We start from the raw sequence: 25,330 nt of genomic DNA on the forward strand, positions 1-25,330 counted from the left end.
CTGTTTGCTTTAGTGCGTTGTTTAAATAGATTCTGTTTGCTGAGTAAATAGACACCTTGCTGTTTAAATAGACTCTGTTTACTGAGTACATAGGCAGTTTGCCATGAGCTCCGCCCTGCTTCCAACTCATTGGCTGACATCATCATCATAGGCGATCCCTCGAAGCGAGGATAACTTGTTACCACGCCAAAAAAGGATCAGTTCACAGGTGTTTCAATGAAGGACCTGAACTACATCCTGAAGGGTAAAAGATGCCTGTGGGTGGATTTTTTTAACGTGGGGTGACCGTTGCACACCAGCCACCACACGGGCTTGACAGAGCGAGGTCTTGGTCCAGTGGCAAGGATTACCCAAGACTGTCATTGGCTGACACAGTGATGTCAATAGACAATCTGAAAGGAGGCAGCTGTCAGCTTGACTGAAGTCAGGATGCGTATTGAGCATGATACTGAGAGAGGGCAGCACGTGTGCTAGCCAGGATGTAATGGATCTTTGCGAAGATTATACCTGAATCAGTGAGGGGATGATGGGAAAGAATGCGGACAGGTGCGGAGTTGCAGCAGTGAGTCCGGAAAACTGGTAAGAAATTCTTTGACGTTTGGTCATTAAACATCAGATTTTGGAACGGAGACCGTATAAAACAGTTCATTCTACAGGAGTCGATCAGGACAACCACAGAAGACAACAACAACTTACATTTATATGGCGTCTTTAAGCATAGTACAACATCCCAAGGTGCTTGACAGGAGCGATTATCAAACAATCTGAACCGAGCCGTATAAAGACAGGTGAAAAGGTAGGTTTTAAGGAGAGTCTTAGAGGATCAGGGAGAGGTAAAGAGGTGGAGAGGTGTAGGGAGGGAGTGGCCTGTTTCTATATAACGTTATGTAAACATGCTGACAGTGACAAAACCAATCATCAGATATAGATTGCATTTACTTACAACAACAACTTTTATTTATCTAGTGCCTTTAACGTAATAAAACACAGCGGTGTTATAAGACAAAACAGATAAATTTGACACCAAGCCACATGAGAAGAAATCACGGCAGATGACCAAAAGCTCGGTCAAAGAGGTCGGTTTTAAGGAGTGCCTCAAAGGAGGAGAGAGGGGCGGAGGCGCGGAGGGGTTTAGGGAGGGAGTTCCAGAGCTGGGGGCCCAGGCAACAGAAGGCACGGCCACCGATGGTGGAGTGATTATAATCAAGGGTGCTTAGAAGGGCAGAAATAGAGGAGCGCAGAGATCTTGGGGGAGTGTGGGGCTGGAGGAGATTACAGAGATAGGGAGGGGCGAGGGCCATGGGCCATGGAGGGATTTGTAAACAAGGATGAGAATTTTGAAATCGAGGCATTGCGTAACCGGGAGCCAGTGTAGGTCAGTGAGCACAGTGGGTGATGGGTGAGCGGGACTTGGTGCGAGTTAGGACACGGGTCAGTGAGCACAGGGGGTGATGGGTGAGCGGGATTGGGTGCGAGTTAGGACACGGGTAAGTGAGCACAGGGGGTGATGGGTGAGCGGGACTTGGTGCGAGTTAGGACACGGGTAAGTGAGCACAGGGGGTGATGGGTGAGCGGGACTTGGTGCGAGTTAGGACACAGGGCAGTGAGCACAGGGGGTGATGGGTGAGCGGGACTGGGTGTGAGTTAGGACACAGGGCAGTGAGCACAGGGGGTGATGGGTGAGTGGGACTGGGTGTGAGTTAGGACACAGGGCAGTGAGCACAGGGGGTGATGGGTGAGTGGGACTGGGTGCGAGTTAGGACACAGGTCAGTGAGCACAGGGGGTGATGGGTGAGTGGGACTTGGTGCGAGTTAGGACACAGGGCAGTGAGCACAGGGGGTGATGGGTGAGTGGGACTGGGTGCGAGTTAGGACACGGGTCAGTGAGCACAGGGGGTGATGGGTGAGCGGGACTGGGTGTGAGTTAGGACACGGGTCAGTGAGCACGGGGGGTGATGGGTGAGTGGGACTGGGTGCGAGTTAGGACACGGGTAAGTGAGCACAGGGGGTGATGGGTGAGTGGGACTAGGTGCGAGTTAGGACACGGGTCAGTGAGCACAGGGGGTGATGGGTGAGCGGGACTTGGTGCGAGTTAGGACACGGGCAGCCGAGCTTTGGATCACCTCTAGTTTATGTAGGGTACAATGTGGGAGGCCAGCCAGGAGTGCGTTGGAATAGTCAAGTCTAGAGATAACAAAGGCACGGATGAGGGCTTCAGCAGCAGATGAGCTGAGGCAGGGGCGGAGACGGGCGATGTTACCGAGGTGGGAATAGGTGGTCTTAGTTAATGCTGCGGATATGTGGCCGGAAGCTCATTTCAGGCTCAAATATGACACCCAGGTTTCAAACAGTCTTGTTCACCCTCAGATAGATGCTAGGGAGAGGGATGGAGTCAGTGGTTAGGGATCGGAGTTTGTTGCGGGGACCAAAGACAATGGCTTTGGTCTTCTCAATATTTATTTGGAGAAAATTCCTGCTCATCCCGCACTGGATGTCGGACAAGCACTGAGCACCTTAATGCTTTTTACTCTCGACATTGTCATTTCAACATCTTTTGACGTCTTACTCACCCGTACACCTTTTGGACCTGGGTTCCCTTCTGGACCAACTGAACCCTGCAATAAACATAAGAATAAACTTATTGTTAGGTTAGATTAAAAAAGACTATACCGCACAAAGTAAACTTGGTTGACTTTAATAATGTTGTAGGTGAGTAATGGACTATATAACTATCAATGTTGTATTTTCATACTGGGTGTGCCTTATCAGACAACACCATCTATGCAGAGCACAGAGTGCAGCAGCATAGAGTGGCATTCGTGAGTTTGGTAAGTGGGTGAGTTTTAAGGGCAAGTGGGGGTGGCAGGTGCTGTTTTGTCTTGTTTTTCCTACCAGTGCTGACACTAGAGCAGTTGATAAGGAGTGCGAGAGTAGGAGACGGAGGCCCAGAGACTAGCCCAACTAGCTGCAGACAAAGATAGAGGGGTGCGAAATCGAGAGGTGACGTCACAGCGAAGCTGGTAAGTGGTTGGCTGTTCGACTGGTAAGTATAACTCTTTTAGACTGACTTTTAGATTGATTTAATTGGCAGCGAACTACTAAGTAGCTGTTTGGTGTTTAAGTAAAGTTTAGTAAGTAAATTAATTTAAGGGTTAAGTCATGGCAGGAGAGCTCGGACCCGTGTCATGCTCCTCCTGTGCTATGTGGGAAATCAGGGACACTTCCAGTGCTGCGGATAGACTCACTCTGGAGCATGCGCCATGCTGAGAATGTTGTGGATAGCACATTTAGTGAGTTGGTCACACCGCAGGTAAGGGTTAGGACAGATAGTGAATGGGTGATCATGAGACAAGGCAAGAGCAGGAAGGTAGTGCAGGAGTCCCCTGCGGTCATCTCCCTCCAAAACAGATATACCGTTTTGGATACTGTTGGGGGAGATGACTTACCAGGGGAAGGCACCAGCAGCCAGGTTCATGGCACCATGGGTGGCTCTGCTGCACAGAAGGAAGGGAAATGAGTGGGAGAGCTATAGTGATAGGGGGCTCTATTGTAAGGGGAATAGATAGGAGTTTCTGCGGCCGCAACCGACACTCCAGGATGGTATGTTGCCTCCCTGGTACAAGGGTCAAGAATGTCTCGGAGCGGCTGCAGAGCATTCTGGAGAGGGAGGGTGAACAGCCAGTTGTCGTGGTACATGTAGGTACCAACGATATAGGTAAGAAGCGGGAAGAGGTCCTACAAGCTGAATTTAGGAAGCTAGGAGTTAAATTAAAAAGTAGGACCTCAATGGTAGTAATCTCTGGATTGCTACCAGTGCCACGTGCTAATCAGAGTAGAGGGAGCAGGATAGTTAGAATAAATACGTGGCTTGAGCAGTGGTGCAAGAGGGAGGGATTCAAATTCCTGGGACATTGGAACCAGTTCTGGGGGAAGTGGGACCTGTACAAAAGGGACGGTCTGCACTTGGGCAGGACTGGAACTGATGTCCTGGGGGTAACATTTTCTAATGCAGTTCGGGAGTGTTTAAACTAATATGGCAGGGGGATGGGAACCTATGCAGCGAGACAGGGCGAAGTAATATGGAGTCAGAATCAGATGGTAGAAAGGTAAAAAGCAATAGTGGAAGGCCGAGTAAACAAAGGCAAGAAACAAAAAGGGCCACACTACATCATAATTCTAAAAGGACAAAGGGTGTTAAAAAAAACAAGCCTGAAGGCTTTGTGTCTTAATGCAAGGAGTATCCGTAATAAGGTGGATGAATTAACTGCGCAAATAGATGTTAACAGATATGATGTGATTGGGATGACAGAGACGTGACTCCAGGATGATCAGGGCTGGGAACTCAACATCCAAGGGTATTCAACATTCATGAAGGATAGAATAAAAGGAAAAGGAGGTGGGATAGCATTGCTGGTTAAAGAGGAGATTAATGCAATAGTTCGGAAGGACATTAGCTTGCATGATGTGGAATCTATATGGGTAGAGCTGCAGAACACCAAAGGACAAAAACCGTTAGTGGGAGTTGTGCACAGACCTCCAAACAGTAGTAGTGATGTTGGGGAGGGCATCAAACAGGAAATTAGGGATGCATGCAATAAAGGTGCAGCAGTTATAATGGGTGACTTTAATATGCATATAGATTGGGCTAACCAAACTGGAAGCAATACGGTGGAGGAGGATTTCCTGGAGTGCATAAGGGATGGTTTTCTAGACCAATATGTCGAGGAACCAACTAGGGGGGAGGCCATCTTAGACTGGGTGTTGTGTAATGAGAGAGGATTAATTAGCAATCTCGTTGTGCGAGGCCCCTTGGGGAAGAGTGACCATAATATGGTGGAATTCTACATTAGGATGGAGAATGAAAGAGTTAATTCAAGACCATGGTCCTAACTTAAAGAAGAGTAACTTTGAAGGTATGGGGCGTGAATTGGCTAGGATAGCTTGGCGAATGATACTTAAGGGGTTGACAGTGGATGGGCAATGGCAGACATTTAGAGACCGCATGGATGAACTACAACAATTGTACATCTCTGTCTGGCGTAAAAATAAAAAAGGGAAGGTGGCTTAACCGTGGCTATCAAGGGAAATCAGGGATAGTATTAAAGCCAAGGAAGTGGCATACAAATTGGCCAGAAATAGCAGCGAGCCCGGGGACTGGGAGAAATTTAGAACTCAGCAGAGGAGGACAAAGGGTTTGATTAGGGCAGGGAAAATGGAGTCCGAGAGGAAGCTTGCAGGGAACATTAAGACAGACTGCAAAAGTTTCTATCGATATGTAAAGAGAAAAGGTTAGTAAAGACAAACGTAGGTCCCCTGCAGTCAGAATCAGGGGAAGTCATAACAGGGAACAAAGAAATGGCAGACCAACTGAACAAGTACTTTGGTTCGGTATTCACTAAGGAGGACACAAACAACCTTCCGGATAGAAAAGGGGTCAGAGGGTCTAGTAAGAAGGAGGAACTGAGGGAAATCCTTATTAGTCAGGAAATTGTGTTGGGGAAATTGATGGGATTGAAGGCCCAGGGCCTGATGGACTGCATCCCAGAGTACTTAAGGAGGCGGCCTTGGAAATAGCGGATGCATTGACAGTCATTTTCCAACATTCCATAGACTCTGGATCAGTTCCTATGGAGTGGAGGGTAGCCAATGTAACCCCACTTTTTAAAAAAGGAGGGAGAGAGAAAACAGGGAATTATAGACTGGTCAGCCTGACATCGGTAGTGGGTAAAATTATGGAATCAATTATTAAGGATGTCATAGCAGCGCATTTGGAAAGAGGTAATATGATAGGTCCAAGTCAGCATGGATTTGTGAAAGGGAAATCATGCTTGACAAATCTTCTGGAATTTTTGAGGATGTTTCCAGTAGAGTGGACAAGGGAGAACCAGTTGATGTGGTATATTTAGACTTTCAGAAGGCTTTCGACAAGGTCCCACACAAGAGATTAATGTGCAAAGTTAAAGCACATGGGATTGGGAGTTGTGTGCTGACATGGTTAGAGAACTGGTTGACAGACAGGAAGCAAAGAGTAGGAGTAAATGGGTACTTTTCAGAATGGCAGGCAGTGACTAGTGGGGTACCGCAAGGTTCTGTGCTGGGGCCCCAGCTGTTTACATTGTACATTAATGATTTAGATGAGGGGATTAAATGTAGTATCTCCAAATTTGCGGATGACACTAAGTTGGGTGGCAGTGTGAGCTGCGAGGAGGATGCTATGAGGCTGCAGAGTGACTTGGATAGGTTAGGTGAGTGGGCAAATGCATGGCAGATGAAGTATAATGTGGATAAATGTGAGGTTATCCACTTTGGTGGTAAAAACAGAGAGACAGACTATTATCTGAATGGTGACAGATTAGAAAAAGGGGAGGTGCAACGAGACCTGGGTGTCATGGTACATCAGTCATTGAAGGTTGGCATGCAAGTACAGCAGGCGGTTAAGAAAGCAAATGTTGGCCTTCATAGCGAGGGGATTTGAGTACAGGGGCAGGGAGATGTTACTACAGTTGTACAGGGCCTTGGTGAGGCCACACCTGGAGTTTTGTGTACAGTTTTGGTCTCCTAACTTGAGGAAGGACATTCTTGCTATTGAGGGAGTGCAGCGAAGGTTCACCAGATTGATTCGCGGGATGAGGGGACTGACATATCAAGAAAGACTGGATCAACTGGGCTTGTATTCACTGGAGTTCAGAAGAATGAGAGGGGATCTCATAGAAACATTTAAAATTCTGACGGGTTTAAGACAGGTTAGATGCAGCAAGAATGTCCCCAATGTTGGGGAAGTCCAGAACCAGGGGTCACAGTCTAAGGATAAGGGGTAAGCCATTTAGGACCGAGATGAGGAGAAACTTCTTCACCCAGAGAGTGGTGAACCTGTGGAATTCTCTACCACAGAAAGTAGTTGAGGCCAATTCACTAAATATATTCAAAAAGGAGTTGGATGTAGTCCTTACTACTAGGGGGATCAAGGAGTATGGCGAGAAAGCAGGAATGGGGTACTGAAGTTGCATGTTCAGCCCTGAACTCATTGAATGGCGGTGCAGGCTAGAAGGGCCGAATAGAAACATAGAAACATAGAAAATAGGTGCAGGAGCAGGCCATTCAGCCCTTCTAGCCTGCACCGCCATTCAATGAGTTCATGGCTGAACATGAAACTTCAGTACCCCCTTCCTGCTTTCTCGCCATAACCCTTGATCCCCCGAGTAGTAAGGACTTCATCTAACTCCCTTTTGAATATATTTAGTGAATTGGCCTCAACTACTTTCTGTGGTAGAGAATTCCACAGGTTCACCACTCTCTGGGTGAAGAAGTTTCTCCTCATCTCGGTCCTAAATGGCTTACCCCTTATCCTCAGACTGTGACCCCTGGTTCTGGACTTCCCCAACATTGGGAACATTCTTTCTGCATCTAACCTGTCTAAACCCGTCAGAATTTTAAACGTTTCTATGAGGTCCCCTCTCATTCTTCTGAACTCCAGTGAATACAAGCCCAATTGATCCAATCTTTCTTGATAGGTCAGTCCCGCCATCCCGGGAATCAGTCTGGTGAACCTTCGCTGCACTCCCTCAATAGCAAGAATGTCCTTCCTCAAGTTAGGAGACCAAAACTGTACACAATACTCCAGGTGTGGCCTCACCAAGGCCCTGTACAACTGTAGCAACACCTCCCTGCCCCTGTATTCAAATCCCCTCGCTATGAAGGCCAACATGCCATTTGCTTTCTTAACCGCCTGCTGTACCTGCATGCCAACCTTCAATGACTGATGTACCATGACACCCAGGTCTCGTTGCACCTTCCCTTTTCCTAATCTGTCACCATTCAGATAATAGTCTGTCTCTCTGTTTTTACCACCAAAGTGGATAACCTCACATTTATCCACATTATACTTCATCTGCCATGCATTTGCCCACTCACCTAACCTATCCAAGTCACTCTGCAGCCTAATAGCATCCTCCTCGCAGCTCACACTGCCACCCAACTTAGTATCATCCGCAAATTTGGAGATACTGCATTTAATCCCCTCGTCTAAATCATTAATGTACAATGTAAACAGCTGGGGCCCCAGCACAGAACCTTGCGGCACTCCACTAGTCACTGCCTGCCATTCTGAAAAGTACCCGTTTACTCCTACTCTTTGCTTCCTGTCTGACAACCAGTTCTCAATCCACGTCAGCACACTACCCCCAATCCCATGTGCTTTAACTTTGCACATTGGCCTACTCCTGCACCTATTTTCTGTCTATACCAAGTATTAAATACAACTTAACCTTTCAATGATTCCTCACAAAATTTGTCTGGCAAAATAAATATTCTGAAAAATGGTGGCACCCATTTTCAAAAGCTTCCCAGCAAAAGTTCTTACAGGGCTTGACAGGGTAGATGCAGGGAGGATGTCTCCCCAGGGCTGGGGAGTCTAGAACCAGGGGTCACAGTCTCAGAAGGAGTCGGCCATTTAGGACTGAGATGAGGGGGACTTTCTTCACTCAGAGGGTGGTGAATCTTTGGAATTCTCTGCCCCAGAGGGCTGTGGAGGCTCAGTCTTTGAGTATATTCAAGGCTGAGATCGATAGATTTTTGGACTCTAAAGAATCCAGTGATATGAGGATCGGGCGGGAAAGTGGAGCTGAGGTCAAAGATCAGCCATGATCTTATTGAATGGCGCAGCAGGTTTGAGGGGCCAAATGGCCGACTCCTGCTCCTAATTCTTAAGTTCTGGTCTTTTGTTCTAACGACATAACCATTATCTAAACTGTGTGCAGCGTAAAGTAATGGAACATTTATAAAGAACTCTCAGATTTTGAATGTGACAATGTGGTTTTACTTGCTACTGTTAAGTTTGTGTTACCCTCAGCGAAACACAATTAAAACACTTCGAAACATAGGAACAGAAGGAGGCACTGTTCCCCCATTCAATGGGATCATAGCTGATCTGTATCTAACTCCATCCGCCTGTCTTGTCTTCATATCCTTTGATACTCTTGCTCATCAAAAATCAATCAGTCTTAGATTTATTAATTAATCTCTTGCTTCTTGTGGGAGAGAGTTCCACATTTCAACCACCCTTTGCGTGACAAAGTGTTTCCTGAATGCCCTGGCTCTGATTTTAAGGTTATGTCTCCTTGTCCGAGACGGCACCCCACCAGCGGAATAACATTCTCTCCATTTACATTATCAATTCCTTTCAAATCGTCCCTTAACCTTCTGTATTCCAGGGAATACACGCCTAGTTTGTGTTTGAGAAAGTTTCCAATTGGTTCGAATTGATCGGGTTCACCTTCCAATGGGCTCATGTTGCCTCATTAAATCAGTGGGCTTGAGATTGGGTGGACAAGATGGCCAGATGCTTTGCCTGTACAGTTTGAAGGCAGCTTTCAGTGCAAAGACCCTTGAGTTTCTGGTCTCAGAATAGGCTTCATGTGCTGTCCAGCACGGTCTCTGCTACAGGGCCAATAGGAGAAGAACGTGTCGATCCACACAGTGACGGAGAAGCAGCTTTCCCCAGGGTGAGTTCCTGGTCTGAGCTGGGAGGAGCAGAGGTGTGGACAAGGTGTGGATGCTCGTCAGGTGCAAAGGAAGACTATCCCGAACAGCCAGGATCTTATTGAATGGCGGAGCAGGCTCGAGGGGCCAAATGGCCGACTCCTGCTCCTATTTCTTCTGTTCTGAAGGAGAGATAACCCAGACCAATCTTCCACAGTATTCAGAAGCAGGTCTCGGCAACACCATCAGAGACCTGGGCTGAATCTACCCGACTCTATCCTACTTCAGTCCATAGTACAACAAGCACAACTATTTTTATACGTACAGCGCCTTTAATGTAGTAAAAGATCCCAAGGTGCTTCACAGGGCTTGACAGGGTAGACAGAGAGGATGTTTCCTCTTGTGGGGGAATCTAGAACTAAGGGGCATAATCTCAGAATAAGGGGCTGCCCATTTAAAACTGAGATGAGGAGGAATTTCTTCTCTCAGAGGGTTGTAAATCTGTGGAATTCTCTGCCCAGAGAGCTGTGGAGGCTGGGTCATTGAATATATTTAAGGTGGAGATAGACAGATTTTTGAGCGATAAGGGAGTAAAGGGTTATGGGGAGCGGGCGGGGAAGTGGAGCTGAGTCCATGATCAGATCAGCCATGATCTTATTGAATGGCGGAGCAGGCTCGAGGGGCCGAATGGCCGACTCCTGCTCCTATTTCTTATGTTCTTATCAGACAAAATTTGCCATTGAGCCACATCAAGAGATATTATGACAGGCGACCAAAAGCTCGGTCAAAGGGGTGGGTTTTAAGGAACAACTTAAAGGAAGAGAGAGAGGCGGAGAGGTTTAGGGAGGGAATTCCACAGCTTGGGGCCCACGCAGCTGAAGGCACGGCCAACAATGGTGGAGTGATTACAGTTGGGTCATGAGCAGGAGGCTACAATTGGAGGAGCGTGGAGATCTCGGAGGGGTGTAGGGCGGGAAGGGGTTACAGAGATAGGGAGGAGTGTAGGGTGGGAGGGGGTTACAGAGATAGGGAGGGGTGTAGGGTTGGAGGGGTTACAGAGATAGGGAGGGGTGTAGGGTGGGTGGGGGTTACAGAGATAGGGAGGGGTGTAGGGTGGGAGGGGGTTACAGGGATAGGGAGGGGTGTACAGGGATAGGGAGGGGTGTAGGGTGGGAGGGTGTTACAGGGATAGGGAGGGGTGTAGGGTGGGAGGAGGTTACAGGGATAGGGAGGGGTGTAGGGGGGAGGGGATTACAGGGATAGGGAGGGGTGTAGGGGGGAGGGGGTTACAGGGATAAGGAGGGGCATACAGAGGAATATAAACATAAAGAACATAAGAACATAAGAATTAGGAACAGGAGTAGACCATCTAGCCCCTCGAGCCTGCTCCGCCATTCAACAAGATCATGGCTGATCTGGCCGTGGACTCAGCTCCACTTACCCGCCCGCTCCCCGTAACCCTTAATTCCCTTATTGGTTAAAAATCTATCTATCTGTGATTTGAATACATTCAATGAACTAGCCTCAACTGCTTCCTTGGGCAGAGAATTCCACAGATTCACAACCCTCTGGGAGAAAAAATTCCTTCTCAACTCGATTTTAAATTGGCTCTCCCGTATTTTGAGGCTGTGCCCCCTAGTTCTAGTCTCCCCTACCAGTGGAAACAACCTCTCTGCCTCTATCTTGTCTATCCCTTTCATTATTTTAAATGTTTCTATAAGATCACCCCTCATCCTTCTGAACTCCAATGAGTAAAGACCCAGTCTACTCAATCTATCATCATAAGGTAACCCCTTATGAAGTAAGAAGGAAATACATTGACTGGTGTTGTATTACCTCAGAAGTAACAATGGCTAAAGATAAACATCCTGGGACATAAATGTGTGCATTGCTTCCCAATATTTTGCTTCCATAAAAATATATTTTATTTAAGTTATGCATTAAGCTGCTTTTAATATGTAAAGTCTTCATGTACGTGTCTTGGCTGCGATCATGAACATTAATTGGGAGCTGTGCATGTGATGGAAGATACTGAGAGCAGGCGGGAATTTCTCTGACATGGATTTAATCACCAAATGCTTTGAACTCAATTCCACAACTTGGCCTGACCGAGATTTGACCTCACAACCTCTGGAGTGCTATTCCAGTACATAAAGCATGGTATCACCGCACACTGAGCTGGGCGTGCACTCATGGTCATAGCTGGTGATGGTCACCAGTAACTGCATCACTAAATGTTACCACAAAGGACGGACAAAAGGCAAATCCACCACTGGGCTCATTTCCAGATGGATAGAATTAAAAAGCAGAGAAGTGATGTTAAACTTGTATCGAACCTTGGTTAGACCACACTTGGAGCACTGCGTACAGTTCTGGTCACCATATAATAAAAAGGATATCGAGGCACTGGAGAGGGTGCAGAGAAGATTTACTAGGGATGTTACCAGAACGGAGCGGTTATAACGATCAGGAAAGGTTGAACAGCCTGGGGCTCTTTTCTCTAGAATGGAGAAGCCTGAGGGGTGACCTGATAGAGGTCTTTAAGATTATGAAAGGGTTTGATCGGGTAGACGCAGAGAAGATGCTTCGACTCGTGTGGGGGAGACCAGAACTAGGGGCCATCAGTATAAGACAGTCACTGATAAACCCAATGGGGAATTCAGGAGAAACTTCTTTACCCAGAGAGCGGTGAGAATGTGGAACTCGCTGCCACAGGGAGGGGTTGAGGCGAATAGTATCGATGTATTTAAGGGGAAGCTGGATAAACACATGAGGGAGAAAGGAATAGAAGAATATGGGGATAGGGTGAGATGGAGAGGGGTGGGAGGGGGCTGGTGTGGAGCATAAACCCCGGCACGGAGCGGTGGGGCATAAACCCCGGCACGGAGCGGTGGGGCATAAACCCCGGCACGGAGCGGTGGGACATAAACCCCGGCACGGAGCGGTGGGGCATAAGCCCCGGCACGGAGCGGTGGGGCATAAGCCCCGGCACGGAGCGGTGGGGCATAAGCCCCGGCACGGAGCGGTGGGGCATAAGCCCCGGCACGGAGCGGTGGGGCATAAACCCCGGCGTGGAGCGGTGGGGCATAAACCCCGGCACGGAGCGGTGGGGCATAAACCCCGGCACGGAGCGGTGGGGCATAAACCCCGGCACGGAGCGGTGGGGCATAAACCCCGGCACGGAGCGGTGGGGCATAAACTGGACTTGCCGGTTTGTGCAGGGCCACTGAGTGTCGCCGGCTGGTGATAACGGGGCGCTAAAGGTTTCCCGCTGGGCGCTCCCACTCCACCTCCCTGGGAATTGCCCCTGGGGCTCGGAGTGTGCGATGGGCTTAGCGCCTCGTCCCGCGATTAGCTCAGCGATGGAGTCATCAGCGTGCGCGCCGACTCCTTTGCGCCCCGCGGGGGGGGGGGAGAATTGCCCCGTGGGCCGCGAGGTCAGCGCGGGGCTACAGCACTGACTGCCTCTCGGTGCGGGTAGCTGTGGTGGCTGGGTCGGCCCCGTCCGGCCTTAAAGGGGAGGCGGCAGTGCCCACGGGCGGCGGACGTCATCTTTCCCGCGTCAGCCGGCCTTTTCAGTCACTGGCTGCTGCTGGATCAGCCGACCCCCCCCACCAGACAGCCAGACCCCCCCCCACACCACTCTTTAGGTGGCTCAGTGGGCAACACTGCTGCTCAGATCGCAGTGGCCTTCCCCTTTAAGAGGCCAATTCCGTGCCGTTCCCGCCCCGGTGCAAAAAAAAAAAACCCAGCAAAGTGGATTTGATCGCCACAAACCCAGCGCAGGGCAATTCTGGCCCCAGGGAATCAAAAACGGTGAAAGGATGCACTCGAATGGGCTTAAAGGTGAAAGCATTCCTACAACAACAAGCAACGTGCATTTGTACAGCGCCTTTCACATAGTTAAAACCATCCCAAGGTGCTCCACAGGAGCGATTATCAAACAAACCACAAATGTGTCGATCTTATTCCAAGATGAGGAGAAACATATAAAATAGGTGCAGGAGTAGGCCATTGGGCCCTTCGAGCCTGCACCACCATTCGATATGATCATGGCTGATCATTCACCTCAGTACCCCTTTCCTGCTTTCTCTCCATACCCCTTGATCCCTTTAGCTGTAAGGGCCACATCTAACTCCCTCTTGAATATATCTAACGAACTGGCCTCAACAACTCTCTGTGGTAGAGAATTCCACAGGTTCCCCACTCTCTGGGTGAAGAAGTTTCTCCTCATCTCGGTCCTAAATGGCTTACCCCTTATCCTTAGACTGTGACCCCTGGTTCTGGACTTCCCCAACATTGGGAACATTCTTCCTGCATCTAACCTGTCCAATCTCATCAGAATCTTATACGTTTCTATGAGATCCCCTCTCATTCTTCTAAACTCCAGTGAATATAAGCCTAGTCGATCCAGTCTTCCTTCATACGTCAATCCTGACATCCCGGGAATCAGTCTGGTGAACCTTCGCTGCGCTCCCTCAATACAAGAATGTCCTTCCTCAGATTAGGAGACCAAAACTGAACACAATACTCAAGGTGTGGTCTCACCAAGACCCTGTACAACTGCAGTAAGACCTCCCTGCTCCTGTACTCAAATCCTCTCGCTATGAAGGCCAACATGCCATTTGCCTTCTTCACCGCCTGCTGTACCTGCATGCCAACCTTCAGTGACTGATGTACCATGACACCCAGGTCTCGTTGCACCTCCCCTTTTAGTAATTTGTCACCATTCAGATAATAATCTGCCTTCCTGTTTTAGCCACCAAAGTGGATAACCTCACATTTATCCACATTATACTGCATCTGCCATGTATTTGCCCACTCACCTAACCTGTCCAAGTCACCCTGCAACCTCTTAGCATCCTCCTCACAGCTCACACCGCCACCCAGCTTAGTGTCATCTGCAAACTTGGAGACATTACATTCAATTCCTTCATCTAAATCGTTAATGTATATTGTAAATAGCTGGGGTCCCAGCACTGAACAGCGAGAACTGGATGGTTGCGGTAACGGAGCACGAGCAGAGACGGGATGCAATGCCGTGCTGACAGAAACACTCTCAAAGATTGTGAACAAAACAACTTTGGATGCAAAAACCCCCTCAATAATCCAAAGTATAGTTACTGCACCTGCCTGCCAGTGTAACCACGCACACCGAGGTCTCCATCCAGCCCAGCGACCCCCTGCAGAGGAAGAACAGCGGATATTAGAATACCTACTGCCGGTAAAAATAACCCGCCTGCGTTTCCGTTTGGGTGCAGTCGGGAAATTGCGCCCACAAAGCGCTCGAGTTGGCGCTGGCTGGGTTCGGCTGCAAGCTTCTGACAAAATCCATGTTTGCACAATCGGATAATCTTCCTCGAACCAGCGCAACCCAGCAGCGTGATCGAACATCATCGTTTCTTGTTTTGTCTTGCTATTAAAACTATTGCTCGATGTATTTGAGAGCAGTAACCTGCTGCAGTTTGATCAATAACACCTGCACTGCTGAAAACGGATGTTCCGTCCCCATCCTGTGAGTAGCCCGATTTAAAATCACTGAAAATGATTCAAAATAAGCAGTACTGAACCATTTAATAGTTTGATTGGTGTGCACTGGACGGTTTCTTCGTAAATTAAATGTTTTGATGCGAGGAAAGGTTTAAAGCGTGCCCACCCAGTGCCCGTGCCCACCCAGTGCCCGTGTCCCTCAGACAATCAGCGAGATTTGAAGAGCGGAATCGGCCAAATCTCGCAATGTCCACCCGGAGGCGGGGGCCAGTTCTGTGGGCGGGGCCAGTACCGTGGGCGGGGCCAATTGAGTCTGGAACCAGCAGAAACGGTCGCGGGACAAACACGAGCGCGAGTTGGTTTCGGGCGCAGCTCACGTTTAAAACTCCCCGAGCTTAGGCGCTGGCTTGTCCGATTGCGCCCAGATTGCGTTGATATAACCGGCGTAAACAAGTGTAAATTCGACCCCAAAAGCTGGGGCAAAGAGGTGGGTTTTAAGGGGCGTTTTACAGGAGGAGAGAGGTGTAGAGAAGCGGAGGGGTTCAGGGAGGGAGTTCCAGAGCTTGGGGCCCAGGCAGCTGAAGGCCTCCGATGGTGGAGCGATTATAATCGGGGATGCTCAAGAGGCCAGAATTAGAGGAGTGAAGACATCTCAGAGACTTGTAGGGCTGGAGGACATTACAGAGATGGTGGGGGGCAGGGGAGGAATTTGAACACAAGGATGAGAATTTTAAAATCGAGACGTTGTTAGACCGGGAGCCAGTGTAGGTCAGCGAGCCAAGGGGTGATGGGTGAGCGGGACTCGGTGTGAGTTCGGATACAGGACAGCAGTATTACGCCCCCGGGAAATAGCAAGCTAGTATTGCAGCCCTGTTTATAACAACTCTGTACCAAATCATGTCACAATGTAAACGTCGACACACGGAGAGTACGTACTTGCTCCCCTGGTGGTCCAGGCGATCCTTGATATCCTTTGGGACCCTGAAACACAAATAATCAGAAAGGCTGCCGTGTTTTTGGTATGCCAAGCAGATTCAAACTTCACACAAGCTGCTGACACTTCAAATGTGTTACACAATGTAATTAGAGGCACGTAGCCTTTGAAGATGCAAGTTTCATTTACTTTGTTGTTACATTTCCCGGAACAAAGTTGTTTATTTAAAAAAGCAATTTTCGCTGAAAGCAGAATTGCCTACAGAGATTTTCCGGGTAAGCACTTTTTTTCTTTATTGTTTGCTAAACATTATAAGGCTGTGAAGCAAGCTGTCAAATATCACAAAATCTTACAATGATACAACGCAGGAGGAGGCCATTCGGCCCATCGTTCCTGTGCCGGCTCTGTGACAGAGCGATCCAATCAGTCCCACTCCCCGCTCTTTCCCCACAGCCCGGCACATCTTTCCCCTTCAAGTATTTATCCTTTTGAAAGTTACTATTGAATCTGCTCCCACCGCCCTTTCAGGCAGCGGGTTCCCGATCACAACAACTCGCTGCGTAAATAAACTCTCCTCATCCCCCTCTCTGGTTCTTTTGTCGATCACCTTCAATCTGTGTCGATTGGTACCGACCCCCTGCCCTGGGAACAGTGTCTCCTTATTTACTCGATCAACTTGCCTCGTGATTTTGAACGCCTCTGTTACCTACAAGGAGAACAACCCCAGCTTCCCCAGTCTCTCCATATAACTGAAGCCCCGGAACCATCCCAGTAACTCCCCTCTGCACCCTCTCTAAGGCCTTCACATCCTTCCTAAAGTGTGGTGCCCAAAATTGGACACAGTACTCCAGCCGGAGCCGAACCAGCGATTGATAAAGGTTCATCGTAACTTCTTTGTTTTGTACTCCGTATGTTGGTCATATTTCATATGTCACACTTCAATGTCTGTCACTTTATTGAAAAAAACGTCGCTGCAATAATTATAGAATTACACAGCCCAGGAACAGGCCATTGGGGTTTATGCCCCACCGCTCCGTGCCGGGGTTTATGCCCCACCGCTCCGTGCCGGGGTTTATGCCCCACCGCTCCGTGCCGGGGTTTATGCCCCACCGCTCCGTGCCGGGGTTTATGCTCCACACCAGCCCCCTCCCACCCCTCTCCATCTCACCCTATCCCCATATCCTTCTATTCCTTTCTCCCCCATGTGTTTATCCAGCTTCCCCTTAAATGCATCGATACTATTCACCTCAACCCCTCCCTGTGGCAGCAAGTTCCACATTCTCACCCCTCTCTGGGTAAAGAAGTTTCTCCTGAATTCCCCATTGGATTTATTAGTGACTGTCTTATATTGATGGCCCCGAGTTCTGGTCTCCCCCACAGGGGGAAATATCCGCGGTGATATCACTGTGAACATGAGGCGGGAACCTTCTAATATTCCCTTTCAGTAGCGATCTAACCTCTGCCCCTTTAATTACCCCTTTAATGTTCAGTATGGCGATGATATTCCTGGAAATAGAGAGATTAAACTACCAGGAATTAAGGCCAACAAAGGTATGCAATTATTGCTTCAAAACCTGGAGGCAGTCCTATCAATTTTCCCATTCCACGTGACTGTAATCAGACCCTGTGCTTAAATAAGCCAAATATAATTATCAGATCAACACCATAGCAAAAGCAAACCTGCAACTTCAGTTAATACTGCGGCAAAATCCATAAACATTCCTCTCATTCTATACAGACATGACATGCAAGAGGAAATTATATTTTTCTTTGCGGCATTTAATAATATACTTCTTATTGACAACATTACTTGATCATTGTGCATTCAGTTGTGGGCTACTGTGATCTACAGATCTATAAGATCACTGTATTATGATACGCCTATCCCAATGCAAGCTTTAATATAGGGGAAATATAATGGAATAGGCTCTGATTTACAGAGTGTGTACAGCCCAGGAACAGGCCATTGGGCCCAGCGATCCGTGCCGGGGTTTATGCCCCACCGCTCCGTGCCGGGGTTTATGTCCCACCGCTCCGTGCCGGGGTTTATGCCCCATCGCTCCGTGCCGGGGTTTATGTCCCACCGCTCCGTGCCGGGGTTTATGCCCCACCGCTCCGTGCCGGGGTTTATGCCCCACCGCTCCGTGCCGGGGTTTATGCTCCACACCAGCCCCCTCCCACCCCTCTCCATCTCACCCTATCCCCATATCCTTCTATTCCTTTCTCCCTCATGTGTTTATCCAGCTTCCCCTTAAAGGCATCTCTGCTAAACACCTCAGCTCAGTGGGCAGCACCCTTGCCTCTGAGTCTGAAGGTTGTGGGTTCAAGTCCCACTCCAGGGTTGTGAGCACATAAATCTAGGCTGGCACTCCCAGTGCAGTGCTGAGGGAGTGCTGCACTGTCAGAGGGGCAGTACTGAGGGAGTGCTGCACTGTCGGAGGGGCAGTACTGAGGGAGTGCCACACTGTCAGAGGGGCAGTACTGAGGGAGTGCTGTACAGTCGGAGGGGCAGTACTGAGGGAGTGCTGCACTGTCGTAGGGGCAGTACTGACGGAGTGTTGCACTGTCGGAGGGGCAGTACTGAGGGAGTGCCGCACTGTCGGAGGGGCAGTACTGAGGGAGTGCCGCACTGTCGGAGGTTCCAGTACTGAGGGAGTACTGCACTGTCGGAGGGGCAGTACTGAGGGAGTGCCGCACTGTCAGAGGGGCAGTACTGAAGGAGTGCTGTACAGTCGGAGGGGCAGTACTGAGGGAGTGCTGCACTGTCGGAGGGGCAGTACTGAGGGAGTGCTGCACTGTCGGAGGGGCAGTACTGAGGGAGCGCTGCATTGTCGGAGGGGCAGTACTGAGGGAGCGCTGCATTGTCGGAGGGGCAGTACTGAGGGAGTGCTGCACTGTCGGAGGGGCAGTACTGAGGGAGTGCTGCACTGTCGGAGGGGCAGTACTGAGGGAGTGCTACACTGTCGTAGGGGCAGTACTGACGGAGTGTTGCACTGTCGGAGGGGCAGTACTGAGGGAGTGCCGCACTGTCGGAGGGGCAGTACTGAGGGAGTGCTGCACTGTCGGAGGTTCCAGTACTGAGGGAGTGCTGCACTGTCGGAGGGGCAGTACTGAGGGAGTGCTACACTGTCGGAGGGGCAGTACTGAGGGAGCACTGCATTGTCGGAGGGGCAGTACTGAGGGAGTGCTGCATTGTCGGAGGGGCAGTACTGAGGGAGTGCTGCACTGTCGGAGGGGCAGTACGGAGGGAGTGCCGCACTGTCGGAGGGACAGTACTGAGGGAGTGCCACACTGTCGGAGGGGTAGTACTGAGGGAGTGCCGCACTGTCGGAGGGGCAGTACTGAGGGAGTGCCGCACTGTCGGAGGGGCAGTACTGAGGGAGTGCTGCACTGTCGGAGGGGCAGTACTGAGGGAGTGCTGCACTGTCAGAGGGGCAGTACTGAGGGAGTGCTGCACAGTCGGAGGGGCAGTACTGAGGGAGTGCTGCACTGTTGGAGGGGCAGTACTGAGGGAGTGCTGCACTGTCGAAGGGGCAGTACTGACGGAGTGTTGCGCTGTCGGAGGGGCAGTACTGAAGGAGTGCTGCGCTGTCGGAGGGGCAGTACTGAGGGAGTGCTGCACTATCGGAGGGGTAGTGACTGAGGGACTGCTGCACTGTCGGAGGGGCAGTACTGAGGGACTGCTGCACTGTCGGAGTCTTTCGGATGAGACGCTAAACTGAGGTCCCCAATGCCCTCTCAGGTGGATGTAAAAGATCCCAAGGCACTATTTCGAAGAAGAGCAGGAGAGTTCACCCCGGTGACCTGGGGCCAATATTTATCCCTCAATCAACATCACTAAAACAGATTATCTGGTCAGTATCACATTGCTGTGTGTGGGAGCTTGCTGTGCGCTAATTAGCTGCTGTGTTTCCCACATTACAACAGTGACTGCACTCCAAAAGTACTTCATTGGCTGTAAAATGATTTCGGACGCCGGGTGACTGTGTAAGGTGTTATATAAATGCAAGTCTTTCTTTTTTTTTTTAAAAACACTCCCTGTGGCAGCGAGTTCCACATTCTCACCACACTCTGGGTAACGGAGTTTCACCTGAATTCCCCATTGGATTTATTATAAGTAATTAAGCTAGTAAAGGTATTGCGTTCTACTCAAAATGTGTGATCAACATGTGTGGCTACAATATCACGTCACACATCATGGGATGAATGAACGTTGTCAAACATGTGGGATTAGCTCCAGCAACCAATTCATCAATAAATGTCCTTCCTAATGGGATGCTGAGTCATACAGACTCAAAGGTCCCTGTGTAAGCTGATCAGAAGTCGGGCAGAAAGCAGAACACAACCGGTAACATCGTCCGTCCTCACCCCTGCCTCAGCTCATCCGCTGCTGAAACCCTCATCCGTGCCATTGTTACCTCTTGACCTGACTATTCCAACACACTCCTGGCCGGCCTCCCACTTTCTACCCTCTGTAAATTTCAACTCATCCAAAATTCTGCTGCCCGTGTCCTAACTCACACCCAGTCCCGCTCACTCATCACCCCCTGTGCTCGCTGCCCCGTGTCCTAACTCACATCCAGTCCCACTCACCCATCACCCCCTGTGCTCACTGCCCTGTGTCCTAACTCGCACCGAGTCCCGCTCACCCATCACCCCCTGTGCTCACTGCCCCGTGTCCTAACTCGCACCGAGTCCCGCTCACCCATCACCCCCTGTGCTCACTGCCCTGTGTCCTAACTCACACCCAGTCCCGCTCACCCATCACCCCCTGTGCTCACTGACCGTGTCCTAACTCACACCCAGTCCCACTCACCCATCACCCCCTGTGCTCACTGCCCTGTGTCCTAACTCGCACCGAGTCCCACTCACCCATCACCCCCTGTGCTCACTGCCCTGTGTCCTAACTCGCACCCAGTCCCGCTCACCCATCATCCCCTGTGCTCACTGACCGTGTCCTAACTCACACCCAGTCCCACTCACCCATCACCCCCTGTACTCACTGACCCGTGTCCTAACTCACACCCAGTCCCACTCACCCATCACCCCCTGTGCTCACTGCCCCGTGTCCTAACTCACACCCAGTCCCACTCACCCATCACCCCCTGTGCTCACTGCCCTGTGTCCTAACTCACACCGAGTCCCGCTCACCCATCACCCCCTGTGCTCACTGCCCCGTGTCCTAACTCACACCCAGTCCCGCTCACCCATCACCCCCTGTGCTCGCTGAGCTACATTGGCCCCTGGTCTGGCAACGCCTTGATTTTAAAATTCTTATCCTTGTTTACAAATCCCTCCATGACCTCGCCCCTCCCTATCTCTGTAATCTCCTCCAGCCCTAAAACACCCCCCGAGATCTCTGCGCTCCTCTAATTCTGGCCTCTGGAGCATCCCTGATTTTAATCTCTCCACCATCGGTGGCCGTGCCTTCAGCTGCCTGGGCCCCAAGCTCTGGAACTCCCTCCCTAAACCTCCGCACCTCCTTACCTCTGTCTCCTCCTTTAAGACGCTCCTTTAAAAATACCTTAAAATCTACAACAGTGACTGCACTCCACAAGTACTTCATTGGCTGTAACGCGCTTTGAGACCTCTGGCAGTCGTGAAAGGCGATATATAAATGCAAGTCTTTATTTCCATTACCTCTTTGACCAAGCTTTTGGTCACCTGCCGTAATATCTCCTTCTGTGGCTCGGTGTGAAGTCTGGTTTGATAATCGCTCCTGTGCAGCGCCTTGGGACGTTTTACTACGTTAAAGGCGCTATATAAATACAAGTTGTTGTTGTGTATGGCTGGGACACTGAGCGTGAGGGAGGGGACGATTGGGAGCGAGAGAGCCAATCGGGGTGGGGGAAGGTGAGCTCGGGGTAGCAGCGATCGTCTGCTCTCCAGGAGTGCCCCTCCCAGCTTCACAGTCAGATAAATACATTTTTAAAAATGAACGGCCCTGAAATTCCAGCCTCCCCGGTTCCGTATGGAGTTCCTACGGACCCGGGAAGGCATCGGAAATGTTGGTTTCCAACGCGCAATGCCCATACGCTGAAAACTGGCTTTTCCGATCTGTCAAGCTTCTGGCTTGACAGGTGACCGCAGATTGGGGGCGAGGACATCTGTGAGTGGAAATTTCCGATATTTACGCTTACGCATGCCCTCAAAAATCTTGCGCCTGAAAAAGCGCATAGCCTACTGTTACAGGCGCAAGTGTTTTAAAACACACAGAAACATATAAAAATAAAGTTATTAAAACATATTTTTATCATTAAAACCCTTCCCACAATGGTAAGTTTATTTTAAAAAGTCAGAAAATAAATTTGTTTTTCAGACATCAATAACTTTAATATAACTTTAATTTAAATGAATGTAGTGTAATTATTTTCTATGTTTTATTACTGTTTCGGGCTCGATCACAATCATAGCAAGAGGAGTTTAGGACCCTGCGGAATTCCTATTACTATGATACTTTACCTGATTGGCTGCCCAGAGCCATGTGACGCCAGTTCCAGCACTGCGCATGTCCCCATGCGCACGCGCTGAGAAGGAGGCCACAGGCTCGGAGGTGCGGACCTGGGCAGTAAGCTTAAGGTAAGTGCGAATTTTTTTCTCTAACATGCCCGCGGGAAGGCCAGACCGGAATTTCAGGGCCAATGTTATTTGGTGATGGCCTGAATGGAACTGAATTATCGGGCCGGGCGTAAAACAGGCGGGCTGTGCACCCAGGGCAATTCTCCACCCCAGCGAGTGTTGAATCGTGGGGGACATTCTCTCAGTCTAACCCTCACATCAACCAATACCCGTGTGTGTGGACTTTTCTGCGGAGGTAACTGGTGCAAAGCAGCAGTCCCGGCTGAGTTATGTTCCCACTCCCTCGCTCGGAGGTGCTGTAGGGCTAATTCTAACCTAACCTCATCGGGCGACGAACCCTCGGGATCGGGTCAAAGCCTGATTTTACACTCCACCCAATATCACTCTCCACTGACTTCAACGCGGAGTGAAACGGGAACGGGGTGTGAAACCAGCATTGCATCCCGATCCCAGCAGCTTCCCGGCAAGCGGGATAACACGTCTTCCCAATTTAGCGTTCCGGAATTAACAGGATGTGGGCGTCGCTGGCAAGGCCGGCATTTATTGCCCGTGCCTAATTGCCCCTTGAGAAGGTGGTGGTGAGCCGCCTTCTTGAACCGCTGCAGTCCGTGTGGTGAAGGTGCTCCCACAGTGCTGTTCGGGAGGGAGTTCCAGGATTGTGACCCAGCGACGATGAAGGAACGGCCGATATATTTCCCAGTCAGGATGGTGTGTGACTGGGAGGGGAACGTGGAGGTGGTGGTGTTCCCATGCGCCTGCTGCCCTTGTCCTTCTAGGTGGTAGAGGTCGCGGGTTTGGGAGGTGCTGCCGAAGAAGCCTTGGCGAGTTGCTGCAGTGCATCTTGTAGATGGTACACACTGCAGCCAGGGGGTGCCGGTGGTGGAGGGAGTGAGTGTTGGAGGTGGTGGATGGGGTGTCGATCAAGTGGCTGCTTTGTCCCGGATGGTGTCAAGCTTCTCGAGTGTTGTTGGAGCTGCACCATCCAGGCAAGTGGAGAGTATTCCATCACACTCCTGACTTGTGCCTTGTAGATGGTGGAAAGGCTTTGGGGAGTCAGGAGGTGAGACACTCACCGCAGAATACCCAGCCTCTGACCTGCTCTTGTAGCCACAGTATTTATGTGGCTGGTCCAGTTAAGTTTCTGGTCAATGGTGACTCCCAGGATGTTGATGGTGGGGGATTCGGCGATGGGAATGTTGTTGAATGCCAAGGGGCGGTGGTTAGACTCTCGCTTGTTGGAGATGGTCATTGCCTGACACTTGTGTGGCATTTAATAAATAAAACTGGAGAACTTGCCACATATTCTCCTTTTTTAAGCCTCAGTTAGATTACGTGCTGTTACAATGTCTCGTGCAAACCTGTAACTGGATCAAAGCCTGAATACCATCAACAACCTTTCAAAAAATTCAATCATTTGTCAAAAGAGGAAACATGGGGCCAAGTCAACTTTGGTAACTGAGAAGGTCGTTAGTTCACTTAACAGAATCAAGTTCTGGCAGTATTTACAACAACAACTTGTATTTCTATAGCACGTGTAACGTAGTAAAACGTCCCAAGCCACTTCACATGAGTGTTCTATGACAAAAAATTGACACTGAGCCACATGCGAAGAAATTCCGGCAGATAACCAAAAGCTTGGTCAAAGAGGTCGGTTTTAAGGAGCGTCTTAAAGGAGGAAAGAGAGGTAGAGAGGGAGTTCCAGAGCTTGGGGCCCAGGCAGCTGAAGGCACGGACACCGATGGTTCAGCGATTATAATCAAGGATGGTCAAGAGGCCAGAATTAGAGGAGCGCAGAGATCTCGCGGGGGGGGGGGGGGGGGGTTGTGAGGCTGAAATAGATTACAGAGATAGGGAGGGGCGAGGCCATGGAGGGATTTGTAAACAAGGATGAGAATTTTTGAAATGGAGGCGTTGCTTAACCGGGAGCCAATGTAGGTCAGTGAGCACAGGGGGTGATGGATGAGCGGGACTGGGTGTGAGTTAGGACACGGGCAGTGAGCACAGGGGGTGATGGGTGAGTGGGACTGGGTGTGAGTTAGGACACGGGTCAGTGAGCACAGGGGGTGATGGATGAGCGGGACTGGGTGTGAGTTAGGACACGGGTCAGTGAGCACAGGGGGTGATGGGGGAATGGGACTGGGTGTGAGTTAGGACACGGTCAGTGAGCACAGGGGGTGATGGGTAAGCAGGACTGGGTGTGAGTTAGGACACGGGTCAGTGAGCACAGGGGGTGATGGGTGAGCGGGACTGGGTGTGAGTTAGGACACGGTCAGTGAGCACAGGGGGTGATGGGTGAGCGGGACTCGGTGCGAGTTAGGACACGGGTCAGTGAGCACAGGGGGTGATGGGTGAGCGGGACTTGGTGCGAGTTAGGACACGGGCAACCGAGTTTTATCTGACATCAGGTTTACGTAGGGTAGAATGTGGGAGGCCAGCCAGGAGTGCGTTGGAATAGTCAAGTCTAGAGGTAACAAAGGCACGGATGAGGGTTTCAGCAGTAGATGAGCTGAGGCAGGGGCGGAGACGGGCGATGTTACGGAGGTGGAAATAGGCGGTCATGGTTAATACTGTGGATATGTGGTGGAAAGCTCATTTCAGGGTCAAATATGACACCTAGGTTGTGAACAGTCTGGTTCACCCTCAGTTAGACACTAGGGAGAGGGATGGAGTCATTGGTTAGGGAACATAGTTTGTGACGGCGACCAAAGACAATGGCTTCGGTCTTCCCAATATTGAATTGGAGAAAATTTCTGCTCATCCAGTACTGGATGTGGGACAAGCAGTCCGACAATTTAGAGATGGTGGAGGGGTCGAGAGAAGTGGGGGTGAGGTAGAGCTGGGTGTCGTCAG

At 50.1% G+C, this 25,330-nt stretch overlaps 1 protein-coding gene across 1 annotated transcript in view; it reads right to left on the reverse strand.

Moving 5' to 3' along the window:
- LOC139268363 (collagen alpha-1(XXIV) chain) overlaps window positions 1-25,330 on the reverse strand; it is a 420,125-nt gene that overhangs the window by 319,443 nt on the left and 75,352 nt on the right. Inside the window, exons 7-9 of the mRNA XM_070886436.1 lie at window positions 15,904-15,948; window positions 14,607-14,660; window positions 2,571-2,615 (exon numbers count right to left, since the gene is read on the reverse strand). Of these exons, the coding sequence (XP_070742537.1) occupies window positions 2,571-2,615; window positions 14,607-14,660; window positions 15,904-15,948 (144 nt within the window). The remainder of the gene's footprint in view (window positions 1-2,570; window positions 2,616-14,606; window positions 14,661-15,903; window positions 15,949-25,330) is intronic.

This window comes from Pristiophorus japonicus, chromosome 8, assembly GCF_044704955.1.
Source record: "Pristiophorus japonicus isolate sPriJap1 chromosome 8, sPriJap1.hap1, whole genome shotgun sequence".
Taxonomy (NCBI): domain Eukaryota; kingdom Metazoa; phylum Chordata; class Chondrichthyes; family Pristiophoridae; genus Pristiophorus; species Pristiophorus japonicus.